Genomic DNA, 20,355 nt, shown 5'->3' with positions numbered 1-20,355 from the left:
ACTTTTTATTACTAATAGAATCAATAGCCAATATAGCTAGAGACATGAAAAAGGAAAAAAAAAAAAAAAAAAAGAACATGAAGAATAAGAAACAAAATTAGGTTGATGTTCCTTACTTGATGAGGTTGTATGTCTTGTGTTGTGTGGCAAATAGTAGCAAGTGCCAACCGAGTTTGTTTGATAATGGAGGTGGGGACTCAATGCATTGAACAAATATGTTTGGCTCACAACTGTATATGGTTGATGAATCTAGCAACGTTACCTAAAGTGGCAGCATCTATATATGCAAACCTTAGCCCCATTCTTTTTGTTCTGTGTTCAATAAATGCATTATTGGAAGGCAATGGTGATGCATATATAACATTATGCATTTTATGTTGAAAATTGGCCATGCATGTGAAGGGTGAAGTTCCAAAACAATTAGTCGCCTAAGATGCATAATTTTAAGATATGGACTAACATACAAGTTAAGTTCAAAGAAGTTCAAGTAAGTTAATAGTTTTATATCTAACCTCGTCTAATAATCAATAAAAATACAATTTCCAAATAGTGAAATGGCTAGCCACGGTATAATAGAACATCCTTATTAAGTGTACTATTTAGCAGCAGCAGCAACAACAACAACAATAACAACAACAATAATAATAATAACAATAATAATAATAATAATAATAATAATAATAATAATAATAATAAATGAATTACAAAAAGAATATATGCTAAGTATAGTTTTATTTTATCAAGGATGAAGACAATAAAATAATAAAAATATGTTTTTGAATTTTTTTTTTACTTATGCTATAACATTTAGTCTAAATAATTTTTAACATATTTATATCTTGAAACATAAATAATTTTAAAAATTTCTATTTGCTTTATCTTTTAAATATATTTTTGAATAATAAAATTTCATGACACATATAAATACTATTTGTATATTGAAATTATTCATTAAAAAAAGCTATATATTATGTATTTGTATAAATACATGTATTGTTTGTTTATTTTTATTATGTATTTTATATTTTAGTATGTATTTTATATTAGGGTTAAGTTCGATTTTGGTCTCCAACGTAGAGGTCGAAAATCGGAATCGTCCCTAACTTTTTTCTTGCTACGAAATGGTACCCAAAGTTTCAATTTATTTTAAAACCGTCCTTCGGACCAAAATGCCCCTATCCTTTCTTCCCCAAAATCATGCAAAGCACCAGCAGAAACACAAGCATAAGCACCACCACCACCACCATCACCACACCCACCACCGCCCACCACCTACCACCACCACCATCATCATCATCATCATCATCATTATCATGGAATCATAAGAACTCAGAACCAGAACCACCACCACCACCACCCACCCACTGCCACTCCATCACCATCTGCATCACACCAACCAAAACTCAGAAAATCAACATCATTATCGTCATTCTCATCAGAACCCAGAACTCAGATCCAAAACTCAAACTCAGACAAACAAGAACTCAACTCAGAAAATCATCATCATCATCAAGAACCTAGAATCAGCAACAACAATACTCCAAATTCAAATTTCAGCAACAACAATGTTCCACAACAAATTTCACAAAAATTCCAGAAATTTCACAAAAATTCCAATTCACATAAGAAGAAGAAGAAGCGGCAGGTATGACGGTGGTGAAGCAGGGGAGGAGAAGCAGGGATGCTCGCTGGCGGTGGTGAAGCAGGGGAGGCTGCGGCGGGCGGTGGTGCGGCGGGTATGGCGGAAGAAGAAGAAGAAGAAGAGGAGGCGGTGGCGGCGGGCGGTGGTGCGGCGGATATGGCGGAAGAAGAAGAAGAAGAGGCGGCGGCGGCTGGTGGTGCAGCGGGTATGGTGGAAGAAGAAGAAGAAGAAGAAGAGGCGGCGGCGGCTGGTGGTGCAGCGGGTATGGTGGAAGAAGAAGAAGAAGAAGAAGAGGCAGCGGCGGCGGGCGGACAGTGGCGGTGTGACGGTGAGCTCGTCCCCCTCCTCCCTTCCCCCTGTTGCGCCCCCTTTCTTTCTCTCCCCACCCCCGCTTCTATGTACCCTTTCTTTCCTTTTTTTATTTATTTATTTTATATTTATTTTATTTTATTTTATAATTTTTTAATGAGAGGTAATTTGGTAATAAAAAATAAAATTGGTAAAATGGACGGTTTTAAAATAAACTAAAATTTTAGGAATTATTTTGTAGCAAAAAAAAAGTTAGGAACAATTCTGATTTTCGACTTCTACGTTGGGACCAAAATCGAACTTAACCATTTATATTAATAATTAATTTTAATGACTAATTTTATTGAACACCTAATATAATTGATAATTTTTTATTCTTGTAAGGATAAAGATAAATGATAAACTGTTGATAAACATTTGGACGCCGAAAATGTGAATAATCCTGGCCTCTTATTGTTATAGATGTTCATATATCTCCATAACATTTGAACCTTTTTTATCATTAGATTATTAAATAGGTTTCTTTGTAGGTAACAATAAATGGCTTATTAGGAATTTAGATTTGCTTTGGTAAAACTTTTTTTTGGAAGTATTTATCTTTTTTAAAAGACATAACCATTTGATTTTGAATTTGATAAATTAAAAATTTGTATTATTTATTATAATTTTTAAAAAAATTAAGAGTGTTTTTAAAAGTATTTAAAGAAGAATTTTTAGAATTAGTTTGCGATCATTAAAATAAAAATATCTAATACAATTTCATATATTAATAAATATTTTTTATTTATCCTTAATTAAATTGTTAATATCAAATTTCATTTACAATTAAAAATTTTCCTTCTATTAGTTAATTTTAAATTTTTAAAACTATTTTATCAAATACAATACTTGTGCTGTTAAAAGCTATTTTAATTTAATTTATATAAATAATATAACTTTAAAAAAAATTAAATTAATTTTAATGAACTATTTGTAAAAAATAAAAATTTACCAAAAACATGCAAAGAAGCGTAAAAATAATAGAATAGAAGCTTCCATGCATAGTCATGAATCATGATTAGTGGATAGTGGTCACATATGTTATATGTAGTAGAGTTAAACTTGATCTCTATGATATTAAGTCTAATCAAATTGTCCTTAATTAAGATTAGGCACAAAGCCAAAAATTGTGGGAAACTTGTGGTTTAAACTATATTAATGAGGAGATGCTTCAGCAAAACAAACCAATATATTAAGAGTGACGGTGCCAAATTAATGTAGGCCATTTTATTTTAGTGATGTTGAGCTTTGTCTAAAGTTGATGTGACCTTGGTGAACAAATGGAATGAATATAATAAAATAAAATAAAAGTGGGGCAAGAAAAAGGATAAGAAGAGGAGAGTAGGTATATCAGAATGACATGGTAACATGCTGTTGTGTATTTGTGTGTGAATTGTTTGTGGCTGTGCTTCTCAAATCTCAAATATATATGTCTCTTTGTAGTTTGTAGCTGTATTGTATTAGAAATTTCATACATATGCTGCTTCTCATCTTTCAATGCCCATCTAACTAGCTCATCAAGTTTGGTCAACATTATCATCATCACTCATGATCATATGTATGTATGTATGTATGCGTGCGCGCATTTGTGACCGTATTTTATATAATTTACTTAATACATTCTCATATGAAAAAATACTTATTGTGTGAAAAATGAGAATTTACAATTTTAGTTATTAAATAAAAATAAGGCTAAAATTGAAGTATAAGGATTAAAGCATACGAATTATGCTATTTGCTATTTCTTAAGAATAAAAAAATTATTTTTTATTTTTATAAAATTAAAAAAATAAATCATTTATCAAAGATGCATACATAATTGTTGAAATTAGATAGCCTAAAAAAGAGGATTAAATTTAGAACATCTTTTACACTTAATCACAAAAATTAATTTAAAAGAAAGTTGTTGTCTTGGCTAAGAAACGAAAAATCTTGAGACTTTTTCGTTTGTCTCATTTTGATAAAAATCAGAACAGAAAACAGAAGATCAATTTATAACATTATGTATTTTAATTCAATTACTTAGAATAATGTGACTTATATCTAATTTCTATCATAATAATAATAGAATTTGTTGGTGGGTCCCCAACTAAGTGGGACCCACAGTTAAAAAAAAAGAAAGAAAGAAGTGGCCAAATAGCCACGGAGAGAGAGTGAGGAGTGTGACTCTCACTTTTGAAAGAAAGACGAACGAAGCAAGGGCTTCAACAGCGAGAGAAGAGAAGAAAATTTGTGAAAAAGGGTAAGTCTATTTTGATCCGATTAAATCAGTAAACTTGCTCCATTTCTTATGAAATTTTAGTATGTTATTCCTGGTGTAGAGATGAATATTAGGATATAACTTGCTTGTTGTATTGCCTTCTCTTTTGTCTGATTTGAGATACCTACTTTGTGGAGGGTTTATGTTGATTCCGTCAGTTTTGATGATATATTTTGTTGATTGTTGAGATGCCCTAGTGTCACTAGGAAGATTGTTTGTGTATCCATTATTTTGATAGTGAAAGATTTTTCTGGACTAGGTCCCACAGGTTTTTTGTCCCTCTTTTGGGAGTTTTCCCACGTTAAAACTCTAGTGTCTTATTATTTAATTTCTGCCATTTTATTTGTTGCTTGGAGTATCTTTGGTATTGCCTATTTAATCGCACAGGTTGTGGAAAAATTATTTTTGGTGCTTCCGCTGTTAGACAGGTTCTTGTTTTGAACCTTTGTTGAGTTTTTCCAACAAAGGGTATCAAGAGCTCTGGTTGTTTATCTCTGTGCTGATTAAATGGAGGAAAATACTCATGGGCCAAATATGGTCAAATTGAATTTCCAAAATTATTCAATTTGGAAGACCCTCATGGAAGACATGTTGTATAGCAAGGACTTGTATGATCTTGTGGAGGAGATAAATCCAAAGGTACAAAATCCGATGTTGAATGGAAGAAGCTGAATCGGAAGGCAGTTGCTTTGATTAGGCAATGGCTTGATCTTAGCGTGTATCCACATGTTGACATCGAAACGAATGCCGAGAAGATGTGGAACAAATTGAAGGAGTTATATGAGAGGAAGAATGTGCAAAACAAAGCATTCTTGATTAGGAAGCTTGTCAATATGAAGTATACTAAAGGTAAATCAATGCTGGAGCACTTGAGCATTTTTCGGGAGACAGTGAACCAACTGACAAATAATGAAATCACTTTGAATGATGAGTTGCAAGCCTTGTTGTTGTTGAGCTCTTTGCGTGATAGTTGGGAAGTTCTAGTTGTGACACTGACTAACTCAGCTCCAAATAAAAAGTTGACGTTAGCAATGGTTAAAGAGAGCATGTTGAATGAAGAAGCCAAAAGAAGAGAGCGAGGTTTGACTAATGCCTCCTCCCAGTCAGAAGCACTTGTTTCAGAGTCACGGGGGAGAAGTCAAAGTAGAAAACCTCACAGTTCCGACAAGTCAGAGAGTCGAAGCAAGTCAAGAGGAAAGTACAAGCCAAGAAAGGAGTTTATTTGTCACCATTGTGGCAAGCCAGGGCATATCAAGAGGTATTGTAGGTTCTTGAAAAGAGAACAATCAAGGGGAAGAAACGAAGACAAAGGTAAAGATAGTGATAAAGAAACTGCTGCTATTGTTTATGAAAATGTTCTTATCACATATGATGAAAATTATGTGAATCTTGTCTGTGATGATTCCACTTGGATTATGGACTCTGGTGCCTCATGTCATGTCATTCTGAGGCGTGAATTTTTCACTTCCTATACTGCTGCAAATTTTGGCAAGATCAAATTGGGAGATAAAGGAGTGTGTGATATCATTGGTATGGGTAATATGTGGCTTGAAACTAACATGGGATGCAAGTTGTAGTTGAAGAATGTTAGGCATGCACCAGATATGCGGTTCAATCTTATTTCAGTGAAAGCATTGGATCAAGAGGGGTATTGCACTTCCTTTGGTAGTGAAAAATACAAAATGACCAAAGGGGCTCTCATTGTTGCTAAAGAAGATAATAGTCTCACTACTCTCTACCAGTTGTAATCAAAGTTGTGCAAAGAAGAGGTGAATGTAGCTTATGATTCCCCTTCTGATTCGTGGCATATACGTCTTGGTCACTTGAGCGAGAATGGACTAAGCGTCTTAGCCAAGAAGCACTCACTTCCCGTGAAAGGTACAACTTTAAATACTTGTACTCATTATTTTGTTGAAAAGTATGCTAGAGTATCATTTCATAGTTTTGGACCTCATAGGAGATCACATATTCTAGATTTAGTTCACACTGATATTTGCACTATAGATGCTAAGATACTAGGTGGTGTATCATATTTTGTTATTTTTATTGATGATTATTCTCGAAAAGTGTGGGCTTTTGTTTTGAAATCTAAAGACCAGATGCTCAGTATCTTCAAACACTTTCATGCAAGTGTTGAAAGAGAAACATGAAGGAAATTGAAATGTGTTCGAGCAGATAATGGTGGTGAATACAGGGGTCCGTTTGAAGAGTATTGTAAAGGACATGGGATCAAGCTTGAGAAGACGTTTTCTAAGACTCCTCAACATAATGGATTTGCAGAGAGAATGAATCGCACTATCAATGATAGAGTCAGGTATATACTCTCTCATGCAAAGTTGCCTAAATCCTTTTGGGGTGAAGCGATGAGAACTACAGTAGATTTGATCAACCTTTCTCCTTCAGTTCCACTAAATGGTGATGTTCCAGAGAAAGTTTGGAGAGGGAAAGATGTCTCCTATAGTCACTTGCGAGTGTTCGGCTGTAGGGCTTTTGTTCACATTCCAAGAGATGAAAGGTCCAAACTTGATGGAAAGTCAAAGCAGTGTATTTTCATGGGTTATGGTAACGAAGATTTTGGTTACATATTATGGGATCCGGTAAGCAAGAAGATAATTAGAAGCTAAGATGTGATTTTCTTTGAAGACCAAACTATTGAAGATCTTGAGAAGATAGATAAGCCAATAACTGTTAGACGTTCTGCTGATGATGAACCTGGTCCTTCCACTAGACCTCCTATTGATGGGGGAGATGTACAAGTTGATAATGATGATGATGATTTGCATGATGAACCTACACCTCAACCTGAGGTGCTAGATGTAGAAGTTCCACCAGATGTTGAAGTTCCACTTGAACCACCAGTTGAGCCTAAATTGAGAAGATCTATTAGAGAGCGTCATCCTTCTCAGAAATACTCTCCTCATGAGTATGTGATGAACACTGAGACTGGGGAGCCAGAGAGCTACCAGGAAACTATGTCTGATGAGCATAAAGAAGATTGGTTGAAGCCATGCAAGAAGATATGAAATCCTTGCATGAGAATCATACTTTTGAATTGGTGAAGTTACCGAAGGGTAAGAGAGCATTCAAGAATAAATGAGTGTTCAAATTGAAAGCGGATGAAAATGTCTCACGGCCAAGGTACAAAACTCGATTGGTTGTGAAAGGCTTTGAGCAAAAGAAAGGTACTGATTTTGAGGAGATTTTCTCTCTAGTTGTGAAGATGTCCTCTATTCGGGTTGTGCTTGGATTGACAGCTAGCTTGAATTTAGATGTTGAGCATCTTGATGTGAAAACTGCATTCCTTCACGGTGACATAGATAAAGAAATCTATATGGAGCAACCAGGGGGTTTCGAGGTTAAAGGAAAGGAGCATCTTGTATGCAAGTTGAAGAAGAGCTTATATGGGTTGAAGCAAGCGCCAAGGCAGTGGTACACGAAGTTTGATTCCTTCATGGAAGGTCATAGGTATAGTAAGACTTCTTTTGATTATTGTGTATATGTTAAGAAATTCTCTGATGGTGATTTTATAATTCTCTTGCTTTATATTGATGACATGTTGATTGTTGGTCATGACACTAAAAAGATTGAAAATCTTAAGAAAGACTTGAACAGATCCTTTGCTATGAAGGATTTGAGTCCTGCAAAGAAAATCCTTGGCATGAGTATCATCGTGACATGAAGAATGGAAAACTGTGGTTGTCGCAGCAGAAGTACATTGAGAAGGTTTTAGAGAAGTTTAGCATGAGTAATTCTAAACCTGTTAGAACTCCACTTGCTAGTCATTTCAAGCTGAGTTCGCAGCAATGTCCTACAAGTGAGAAAGAGAAAGCAGAAATGAAGAAGATTCCATATGCATCTACAGTTGACAGTTTGATGTATGCTATGGTTTGCACCAGGTCGGATATTGCTCATGCCGTTGGAGTTGTTAGTCGGTTTCTCTCTAATCCTGGCAAGGAACACTGGCAAGCAGTGAAGTGGATTCTCAGATACCTTAATGGTACTTCCAGAGTTTGTTTATGCTTTGGGAGTGGCCAACCTGTATTGGATGGTTACACAGATGCGGATATGGCTGGGGATCTTGATTAAAAAAAGTCTACTTCTGGTTATATGATGACTTCTGCAGGGGGGAGCTGTGTCGTGGCAATCTCAACTTCAGAAATGTGTTGCTTTGTCTACTACAGATGCAGAATACATTGCTGTTGTTGAGGCTTCTAAGGAACTCTTTTGGATGAAAAAATTTCTACAAGAGTTAGGCATCAATCAAGATAAGTTTGTGTTATTTTGTGACAGTCAGAATGCTATCCATCTTAGCAAGAATCCAACGTTTCATTCCAGATCGAAGCACATAGAGGTGAGGTATTATTGGATGCGTCAAGCACTTGAGATGAAGTCATATGCACTTGAGAAGATCCATACTGATGATAATGGTTCATATATGATGACTAAGAATTTACCTGCAGTGAAGTTTGATTCCTGCAAAGAGAAGGCAGGTTTGATGGAGCAGCCTATCCCCACTTGAGTTGGTGAGGGGGAGATTTGTTGGTGGGTCTCCAACTAAGTGGGATCCACAGTTAAAAAAAGAAAGAAAGAAGTGGCCAAATAGCCATGGAGAGAGAAAGTGAGGAGTGTGACTCTCACTTTTGAAAGAAAGAAGAACGAAGCAGGGGCTTTGACGGCAAGAGAGGAGAAGAAAATTGGGGAAAAAAGGCAAGTCTATTTTGATCCGATTAAACCAGTAAACTTACTCCATTTTTTATGAAATTTTAGTATGTTATTCCTGGTGTAGAGATGAACATTAGGATATAACTTGCTTGTTGTATTACCTTCTCTTTTGTCTAATTTGAGATACCCACTTTATGGAGGGTTTATGTTGATTTCATCAGTTTTGATGATGTATTTTGTTGATTGTTGAGATGCCCTAGTGTCACTAAGAAGACTGTTTGTGTATCCATTATTCTTATAGTGGAAGATTTTTCTGGACTAGGTTCCGTGGGTTTTTTGTCCCTCTTTTGGGGGTTTTCCCACATTGAAATTCAGGTGTCTGATTATTTAATTTCTGCCATTGTATTTGCTGCTTGGAGTATCTTTGGTATGGTTTATTTAATCGCACAGGTTGTGGAAAAATTATTTTTGGTGCTTCCGCTGTTAGACAGGTTCTTGTTTTGAACCTTTGTTGAGTTTTTCCAACAGAATTTTACTATAATTCTAGAAAAACTACAAATGCCAATTCTAAATGATTACACCTAATCCATCGAGGAACCACTCAAGTTTTTTAACCTCCTTCTTCCTCGTCTTTCTCTTTCATTATCATCGTTATCGTCGTCACCACCACCACTACTATCCTCTTCTCCTCCTCCTCTCTCCTCCTCCTCCTCTTTCTTCTTCTTAGTTAAATTATCACACAATTATTTTAATGATTTATTTAGTTATAAATGACACAGTTAATAAATTTTGATGTCAAAATTCAGAAATTTTATGTGTTACAGTTAAAAAATTTTGGTGCTATTTTTCTGATAAATTTTGCACAATTCAAAACTCTTCCTCCTCCTCTTCCTCCTCCTCCTCCTCCTCCTCCTCCTCATCATCATCATCATCATCATCATCATCATCATCATCATCATCATCTTCACACTCTTGTTACTTCTTCTCCTCCTTCTTTTTTTATCTTTGTCTTTCATTATCGTCGTCGTCACTGTAACGACCTAATTTCCAATACGTCATGATCATACTAAAAATCAAATGCTACTAACTTGTCTTCCTAAAATTAACTAATAATTATTATTAAGCATGTAACCTTGTTAGTACGTGATCAATTTTGTTAGAAACTTTTATTTTATACAAAAGAATACGTATAACCGAATACAACATACATGAATATAAGAACAGAAGAATAAATAAAACACAAAAAAACTAAACTTATAATAATATACATCATACATATAATATACAGAATAGGAACATTTTCCAAAAGAAGTCAGTACTACATTCTCTCATACACCTTTACTCATAACTATGTACATATATACATATGATACTCCAGGCCCTGGCCCATAGAGAAAGTCCCTAGTCTGCCCCCCGAATTATTCTAGCAAGTCTAACAGTGCCTAATCTCTCGGTGGTCCTAACCAAAAGTGAGAGACTAAAACACAAAATCTATACTAAGCTGAAGATGTCGTCAAAACATGCTGCCAACTCTAGTTATCCATGGTCAAACCTCGCTATCAGAAAATACGATCTCTATCACTTCTGGGTCTTCTTCAGGGTCTTCATCATTATCAGAAATCATGATAATCCCCTGAGAACTCCGGGTACTACTATCACTGCTAATATCTAGGCATGCAGGGATGATCGAGAACACAGGCCCTCTTCGCGTCGATTGAGAATACAGGTCTGATCGCAGGTATCTGATCTAATTCTTCTGCTAGTGGTCCTGAATGATCCCCTTAATGAGTGCCCAACAAAGATGATACCATCGACTCGGAAAGAAGGTCACAATCAGAGTAAGGTGCAGGTATAAACTCCTCAACTGAGTCAGACTCAAGAACTATTGGGTCCATTAGCTGTGCTTAAGGGTGGAAACAAGTCAGGTCAAGCCAGGCCAGTAATAAAGTATATTGGCCTAAGTCTTGTCTGTAGCATGGTATAGGCTTTTTAATGAGTACTGAACCTGGTCTGTTGTTAAATCTAGCTTGGTCTGAAGTCTATCAATAGGCCTATTTTTTTAATAAATAATTAAATATAAGATATAATTTAATTTTTAAAATTATAAAATATAAAATAATAAATTTATGGACAATATTAATACAAAATAAAAATAAAATATCAATAAATAACTATCATTGATTAAAAAAAAGACAATGCATATGAATATTTCCACTTGGCTACTTCTAAAATATGTAACATATCAAAATAAAAGACTTTATCAATATCGAGAATTGTAATAAACCAACTAAACATAACATCAAATTAAAGCTAATAACTACTTAAATCAAAACAAAGTAAAGGCAGTGTTGGACAATTAATCCATTAATCCTCCAAACTTGAAAGTGATTTAATCTTCTTGATCCAACACCTTGAAAAAAAAAACACAATACACATATCATTAGATTTTTAAATAGTGTAAATACAACAAATACTTTTTTTATTAGTTAAAAGAGAATGTTCAAAATAAAATTGTGGTAATAATCTTAGTATAAATTATATGATATCTCATTTATATATCATGAAAATTCAACTTTATTATTTTAATTACTTACATATATCATACCAATATCAATGTTCTCACATTTAAAAAGAGAAATATTTTCTATAACATGGATACTTAGTCAACAAGATAAATATTAAAAAGTTAATTTTTATCTTTGGTTTTTTCTTCAAATCATACTTGTTGTGAAGTCAATCTCCCCTATAAATGAGAGCTTCAATAGACTCTTGATTTAGTTGAGAACGATATTTATCAATAACTCTTCCTCCAAGTGCTAAATGAAGACTCTAAAGCCACCAGTTAGACAGAAATTGTTAATATATCCGCTGCCATTTTAGATAAAATCTTGAACTTCAGTTATTGTTTTTCCACCATTCTAAAGCAGTAAAAGAATTGCCTTCAAGAATGTAAGCACTCTCATAAAAAAAACTTCTAATTCTGATTTGTTGGATGAATGGTTTCTTTTTTTTCAAACCATATTCAATATTTCATCAATTTCACTAATTTGAGAACCAACCACATTAGATGAATCAACTACTCAAATTGTTGTCTCACCATATATTATTTGCAATGTATTCTTCATTTTATCAACATTTTCAGCAGCCACTACTCAGATTTGTAAATTAAAGAAAAACAGAATTTAATAACATGTAATTTACACTAGGAATCCAAAACACAAGCAAGAAATATTACCATATATTGCACTTTTTCAAATATTTGTCAAACTTTTTTTCATTGAGGTTGTCATTTCTTTTATGAAGAAATCTCTATCCTCAATAGCATCATCAATTACTTATTTTACCCTCCAAATTTAAGAAAAATACAAATTTGCAGTAGGATACTCACTATAAAAAATAACATGAATAACAAGATTAAAAATTTTTAGAAGTTTGCAGATCTTCTCAACTTTCTTCCAATCCTCTGATGATAGTTTGTAACTATAATGGGGTGGGATTCTCTTTTCCTATAAACAGAAAACATAGATTTAAATTTCAAAGCCACAGATAACATATTATAAGTAGAATTTCATCTTGTGGGACAATCAATGATGAGTTTTTTCTCCTTCAAACGCTTGTTTTCAGCAATCTCAACAAATGTTTTAAATCTTGAATCATTAAAATTGACATACTTGACTCTTTCACGAACTTTGTGAATAATACCTTTAATTTTATCTAGTCCATCTTGTACCAACAAATTATAAGAAGTATTGTCAACAGATACTGAGAAGATTTTGTTTTAAATTCCCCATGTCTTCAAACACTTGAAAATAGCATCCGCAACATCAATGTCACGTCTAGGAGCAGGTACTTGGACAAAACTCAAAATTCTTTTTTGAAGATTTCACCCTGCATCAATAAAGTGACCTATGATAATCATATATTCAACAATTTGATAGCTTGATTTTCACATGTCAAGTGTCAAACTTATCTTCCTAACATCTTGCAACAAAGCTTTTAGTTGTTTTTTTCTGCCTCATATATTGCCAAGCAATCATTTCGAGCAGTTTTGCGAAAAACTTTATAAAATTCAGAATTGACATATTGAAAGTCCCACATCCAAACTTCATCCTCAACAATGTTGAAAGGATACTCATGAACTATAATTGCTGCAACAATTATTTATCTCATCTTCTCTTGAAAATATCTTGCACCTAGTGTCACAAAGAATTAACACTTGAATTGGAAGGTTGAAATGGAATTAATGGTTGCTTGTTTTAGTGTGGCAACATACAATCTCCTTTGTAAGCAACTACTAGAATGCCTCCGTAAATGTGAAGTACTAGCTCCTTTTTCAGCGTAAGTAAATATAGATTTTCAATACTTGCAAATAGTTTTTGTACCTTTAAAACTTTTAACTTGATCAAAATCATCCCAAATTGGTGCAGTCTTCTTCTTTTTTTTGTAATAATAGTTTCATTACCACCAATTCTTTACGGTTTTTAATTTAATCTCTCGGCCATCAAATCTCATCAATTTTCTCGAGTCTCTCACTTGAAATCAGCCCTAAAACCATCGTCAACACTTCAGTTCTGATTGCCTCACAAGGGCCGAACCATAAAACTCTCAAAATTCAACAATATTTCAACCAAAAATCAAGCGGATACTCAATCAATTTCAAACAATAATCATCACACTAACAATCACACATTTAGAACACAATTAATCTTTACAAAATTACCGAATTCTACCTCTGTACGGCAATCACAACAACTGAAGCTCCATAGAAAGTTTCTGACTGAACAATTGAAAAAGAAAACATCGAAAATCGGCTACTTCACCTTCTTCTCACTTTGGCCGAACCATGCAAACTTGGGAAAAAGCTTTACCATTGATTTTTTCCGAATAAAAGTGGCATCAACATGAAGAGGAGGAAGATACGAGCAATTTAATCAGTTTAGATTTTTTATTAGAGTTACGAATCTAAGGAAATCAAGGTTGGAAGTTCTTCGGTTCCATGGAATCACGTTCTTCTCTCTCGGGTTCTCTTTCTTTTCTTTTGTCTCGGTGACCAAATGAGAAGATAATATGATGATTAATTAGTGATGGTAATGAGATGTCAAAGGCATTAATTGAAGGGGGTTAGATGTCGCGGTATTAAGATGTTGAGTCAGCAATTCAAGTTATAAATATTTTAAACGGATAATTACGAAAACTAAATGTATTAAAATACAAGTAATAATACATATAGAGATAAATATATGAGTCACTAATATAAATGACATTAGTAACTTTGTGATCGCAAGGATATAAAAATCCATGATAAAGCATTAGCGAAACTAAGTTCACCGAAAAGTACCGATATTTATTTATATCGGCATATATTAAAGTTAATAATATTATTATTATCAAAACTCTATTTTAATTAAAGCTCTTAAAATAAAATAATAACATAATAATATCACATTATTATTTATTTTTATAAAAAAATCGGAACCAGCTTGTCAAATTAAAACTAATCGCTGCAAAAACCGAAATCTAGCAAAACGTCTTTTACTTATAAAAACTTAGGGTATTATTGTCACCATCCCTTCCTCCTCCTCCTCCAACTCCTCCTCCTCCTCCTCCTTTTCTCATTTGATTTCTTCCTTTTCTTTTTTTTCTCCTCCTCCTTCATTATCATTATCATCAATCTTCTTCTTCTTCGTTAAATATTACACCATTAGTTTAATGATTCATTTAGTTATAAATGACATGGTTAATAAATTTTAGTGTCAAAATTCTAAATTTTTCTGTGTTATGGTTAAAAAAGTTTGGTATTATTTTTCTGATAAATTTTGCACAATTTAAAACCTTCTCTTCCTTCTCCTCCTCCTCCTATATTTTCATAATTCTTGTTCACCCTTTTAGCAAGAACCTGTGTCAGAATTAAAAAAATTTTGTGTCAAAATTAAAAAAAATTCTGTGTCATGGTTAAAAAAAATTGTGTATAACATCTTTTGTTTATCTTCTCCTTCTTATTTTATCTTCTTATACTTCTTTTTGTTTTAACTTTTTGACAAGAATAAAAATAAAAAAAAATTTACAAAAAAAATACATAATGTTGTAAAATTATTAGGAAGAGAAAGAAGAAAAGAAAAAAAATACAGCACTAACAATAATAATAAAAAGATGACGATAAAAAAAAATATACAAAAAAAATGTATTTATATTAAAAAACATGGAATATATTTACGTTAATGAAAAGTTAAAACATGTCTAATACATTTTCATTAGTAAAATTAATTTTTGTTGAGTTTAAATTAATTTTATTAAACTTAGTTACTAACAAAATTTAGATACGCAAGTGAGACTGATAAATATATTACTATTATTATATTAGTTTATGGCCCAAACCATTAAATATCATACAGTTGGTTATTGAACTAAGAAAATGATATTTTTGTCTTATATACAATAAGTGTTTGGGTTAATTATATATTCTATGAGAAAGTCTAAGAACTAGAAATTTTTGTATTTTGTGGTCAGTATTTAACTATAAAAAAAAAGTGAATGATTTTTTATTATTGAATATAATTTCACACCATTAAAAACATTATTAATGATCAATTGATGGTTATAAAACACAAAAATTACTAATTCTCTATCATTCCTAGCTTGCATCTTTATAAAAAAAAAAATTGTAAATAGTTAAAAGTAGAGGTTGTTGACTTATTATATCTTGTTCAATAATTTCCTTATATTCTATCATTTTTTATCATATCTAATGAGATTTTGACAATTTTTTTTATCATTCATTCTTTTGATTCTCAAATACTGTTAAACTTCTAAATATTCACATCACTTAATAAAATATTTGAAAAGTAGTATATATGATATTAAGAGTTAACACATTAAATATCTAACAAAGTTACCTTTGATTAATTGTTTTACTAATTCTCTCTCTCTTTCTCTTATTATTATTATTATTATTATTATTATTATTATTATTATTATTATTATTAGAGTAAAATATTAAATTAATCTTTTATATTTGAGTATAATTCTATTTTGATCTTTAATATTTAAAGTATTTTATTTGAATTTAAAAAAAATTATTATTATATTATTACTATCCTTTTCTTAAGCTTTCTTTTAATTTAAAGGGTTTTGTTAAAAGATATATATTTGTTAAAGCTATTATTAATAAAAGTTTAAATTTTTTTCTATCAATATTTGCACGAAAAATTTATTGAATATTTAAATTATATAGTTTATTTATGAAAAATTTTCAATTAATAATTTTAACAAATGTTTTAAAATATTTGTTAGCCAAAATCAAATCTAAAAATAAAGTAAATAATTGTTCGTCGAATATCTTTAATAAAAACCAAACTTAGTTGAAATATGAAACGGGATCTTTGTGTTTGTTTAGATTTGAAAGATGAGAAATTTGACTATTTGAGAATAGACCACTCAGAAAATTAAAAAAAAAAAAAAAAACAGAACAAAAAAGAGAAAAATAGTATGTGATCATGAATAAATATGGATGTGGATGACCATCAACCTCTCAGCTTCTTTTATTTATTGCTTTATAAAGTTCACTTTAATTCCCATGCTATAATTCCATAATCGATAGATCCATCATTCCATGTACCTTCAAGAATCATGGTGCGTTCCTACTATTTTGATGTTGAATATTAAAATTATATAATGAAAAGTATGATTGTGACATTAGATAACTCAACCAATAGAATTACACTTTACTTATGTAAGGAGGTTATATTAAGTTAAAAAAATGCTACTACCACACTCAACCAATCCCAATAATCCAATGATGAGATGTAAAACTAACTCTGAATATTTGCAAGATCATTAGTTGTGCAACCAATATCATCATGTTTATTTTTATGTAAAGTTATTATAACAAGAAGATAGAATCTAATAGCATTGATGAGAATTAGTCATGGTAAAATTCCAAGCTAATATCACTTTAAAAATAATACTTAAAAAGAAAAAAAATGTCATGTAGTAATTAGCCAACTGCTTAGATTTATGATTCCGGACTCCGAATAGAAGGTCTTTGAATTCAAGATTTTGGTGTTGCATTTTTTTAAAAAATTCTGAAAAAAAAACTAGTTATTGACTCGAATAAGAGTGATAGAGTCGAGAAATTATAAACAGCAAAAATCTGCGTCGTATTCTAATAGTTCTAATTGACAAGAGTACTAAAAGAGTTGATTACGAGATTGATGACTATTTAGTAGATCTCCAGATAATGATGACCAGAATAAGAATGAAGATGACAACAATAATAAAGATGTCGGTCAAGAATTCCACAACAACGATTATGATCGTGATGATGATCCAGGGTCTAGTGCAGGTAATGTATTTTATTGGTAGACTACTTAGTAGACTATTTGGTTTTATTAGTTGGTAGATGTATTTTTATTACTTATTAGTATTTTATTATTTCGTTGATGTATGTATGTGATGTATTTTTATATTTATGTAGGTGACACAGGTACAAGTATCAACTCCATCTGAACGAGGCAAAAACTACAATCTTAGAGTTGATCCTCCACATCGTAAAGCTAATCGATTCACCCCGTTTGCGTTCAACAAGGTCGCTAAGAAATGCAAAAATTTTGTGAAAGAGATAAAGTGGACAATGAAAAAGTAGTATGTTCTTAAAATTATGTTGATGATTATGTTAATTCATTTTTTGTTAATTATATTAACTAAAATGTTGTTTTTATCGACTAAGTACTAAATACTTGGATACAATATATAAAATACAAATGTCATAGAACTCTCCTACTAAGGAAATACAACAACGCTAGTAACTTTATTAAGCAGAAGAACATGCACTTACACCATCGTGTTGACGGCTTCTACTACAACTGTGGCCCTCGCCACCACATTGCCTACAATGCCTAGGACCACGCAACATCCGAGTGTCTATCTCATTCAAGAAGTAAGTCATCTTTGGTCGACCTTTAGTAACTCGTCTGAGGAACGAATTTGGTACGAATGGAGATCCGTAGTAAACAGACCATGTTGTGAGATTTTCTAGTAGCCTAAACCTAGCTTTATATACCCTTCGAATTTGGTCCATCTTATAAACATCACAAACGTACATTTGCCAATCTACCCGTCGATTCTCACAACAAGCATATATATGTCGACACAGAATTCGGTCCACCTGAAATTCACTACAGTCACAATATTGTCGACGTAGGTCAAATGCATACTCCACTCCACTGGGCATCTCACACACTTCAAATATCTCATTCTACCCGTCAAAATAAGTAACCTGGATATTTTCGAGGCACGTTGATTTGCATGCAATTTGGAGGTTACAAGCCCATAGAAAATATGTCCATCATTAATGCAAGCCTCAGCTTTGGCTCTTTTTTTGTGAACAACTAATTAAACCTATAAAATATTGCCTTGACAAATGCAGTGAGTGGGAGATTGCACGCCCCTTTAAAACTGAATTGATGCGCTCCACTAGATTCATGGTCGTATGACTCCATCGATAACCACCATTGGATGCCAAAGCATATTGTTCACGTAGGATCCGGTTTAACTAATTAGTGTGAGTCTCACCCCGTTTTCGTAAATGCTGATAACGTATCTTGTATTGTCGAGCCGTTCTCGAATATCTTGCAATAAATAAAAGTACAAACACCAAGTATAAATGACATTCATAATAATGATAATCATAACAATAACAAATTTCAATATATTCAAATTTACATACGTTGACGATAAGCTTCAGGTATATATGGTGCCTTGAACTTCCTCAATAAGTTCGATTCTATATGCTTGATGCAAAACATGTGAAAAGCTCTAGGAAGCAACCAAGCTCCGTTATTACGAGCAATAGCTGAATTAATGGAGTCGTGTCGATCAGCAATAAGTTCCACACCATCCCAGTTACCATATGTTGTTGCAAGTTAATAAGAAAAACTGTCACGTATCAGAAGTCTCTCCCTCCACAATGGCAAATGCAATAGACACGATATCATTATTATTATCCTATGAAATTGTAATCAATAGATAACCCTTATATTTTTCATACAAGTGAGTCCCATTTACCTAGACAACTAGTTTGCAATGTTTGAATGCTCTACTGTAAGGATAAAAATTTTAGAAGACTCGATGTAATACTCGAATATCAGTTACCAAGTCATGCCCCCTAGTATGCAGGTATGGTTTCAAAATGAACGACTACTGATAACTCCTTGTGACATATGTTCAAACCATATGGGCAAAGATTCGTATGAAACTTTTCCAACATCTGAAAATTTTTTTTACTGACTTTTACTTTACTTACCATGCTTTGCGATAACTTATGGTGTAATTGAACTTCAGCTATACTTTCGCAATGACTGATTTCACCTTCATAGAGGTGTTAGCCTCTACCAACGGCTCTATTACTTCTGTAATTGTATTGAAATCCAGCTTCGAATGTCCTAAAAAATGGTGACTTTAGTACAAGTGTGACTACCATTATACCTCCTTATATCTTCTAACAGTACTTTCTGCGAATCATACTAACCCTGATCAGTAAATCACAACTTGTGTTGTATTGTGTATATTTGATATAAAATATCATCAATTTCAACTTATACACCCAATAATCTACACTTTTACGGATGGTATAATCTTTCATCGCCATAATGACAATCACCCTAAAACTAAATTCTATTTCTACGGCGAATTCACCATCTATCACAATAGGAAGCTCTACTACAATATCACGAGATAAATATTTAATAAATAAGTATTAAATAAATAAAATTTAAATTAAAATCTATCTATAAATTATACGTTATAAATATTTATTTATGAATTTATATTTCTAAAATCAATTAAAATTATATATTATAAATAAATATTTAATAAATTAATATAAATATAAACATATATGTTTTCCTAATCAAGTAAGTATCCATAATTTAACTATAAAATTACTTAAACCTAGTCAGGTAATTATTCTATATCTAACTAAATAAATGAGTAAACAAATACTAATTAATAAATTATATTCCACGGATCACGTATATCATTAATCGATATATAATATAAATAATGACAAAATTTTGTTTCTTTTTCTAAATTTAACTAAATCTACAATATTAATCTATCATATAAACAAATATTCAAATTTTATATGTGCATTTATATATTTAGAAAACTCCGGCGCATGCATGATCTCCAAAATCTAATGCGCGCATGAAAGACAGCTCTTCAAACGGATGCTGATTTGCTAGTACATTTGCCACTTCCGTGATATCTGCCTCCATAGTGCCTTAATTTTCGTCTTCATTTGGATCAACGATCTCATAGTTTCTTTTAAACTCCTTATCGCTATTACTATTGTAATCTTCCCATTCGATATTTCGATTGGCTTCAGTTTGTTTGAACTCAATATACAACTCGATGAACAAAATTTGTGAGTGAGTTTCAATATACA

General features: G+C 32.3%; 1 protein-coding gene across 1 annotated transcript; it reads right to left on the bottom strand.

The window, feature by feature from the left end:
* Positions 1–17,721: 17,721 nt before the first annotated feature.
* On the bottom strand, positions 17,722–18,141 carry LOC140179412 (uncharacterized). Its single transcript, XM_072218289.1, has one exon. It carries the CDS (start codon positions 18,139–18,141, stop codon positions 17,722–17,724), a length of 420 nt encoding a protein of 139 aa, XP_072074390.1.
* Between the last annotated feature and the right edge of the window lie 2,214 nt (positions 18,142–20,355).

Source organism: Arachis hypogaea, chromosome 15, assembly GCF_003086295.3.
Source record: "Arachis hypogaea cultivar Tifrunner chromosome 15, arahy.Tifrunner.gnm2.J5K5, whole genome shotgun sequence".
NCBI classification, from domain to species: domain Eukaryota; kingdom Viridiplantae; phylum Streptophyta; class Magnoliopsida; order Fabales; family Fabaceae; genus Arachis; species Arachis hypogaea.
The sequence above is the reverse complement of the archived record's forward strand: the minus strand, read 5'-3'. Positions and strand labels throughout refer to the sequence as shown.

Excerpts from the sequence above, each read along its gene's own strand:
- LOC140179412 (XM_072218289.1), bottom strand. The coding sequence starts at position 18,141 with ATGCCCAGTGGAGTGGAGTATGCATTTGACCTACGTCGACAATATTGT.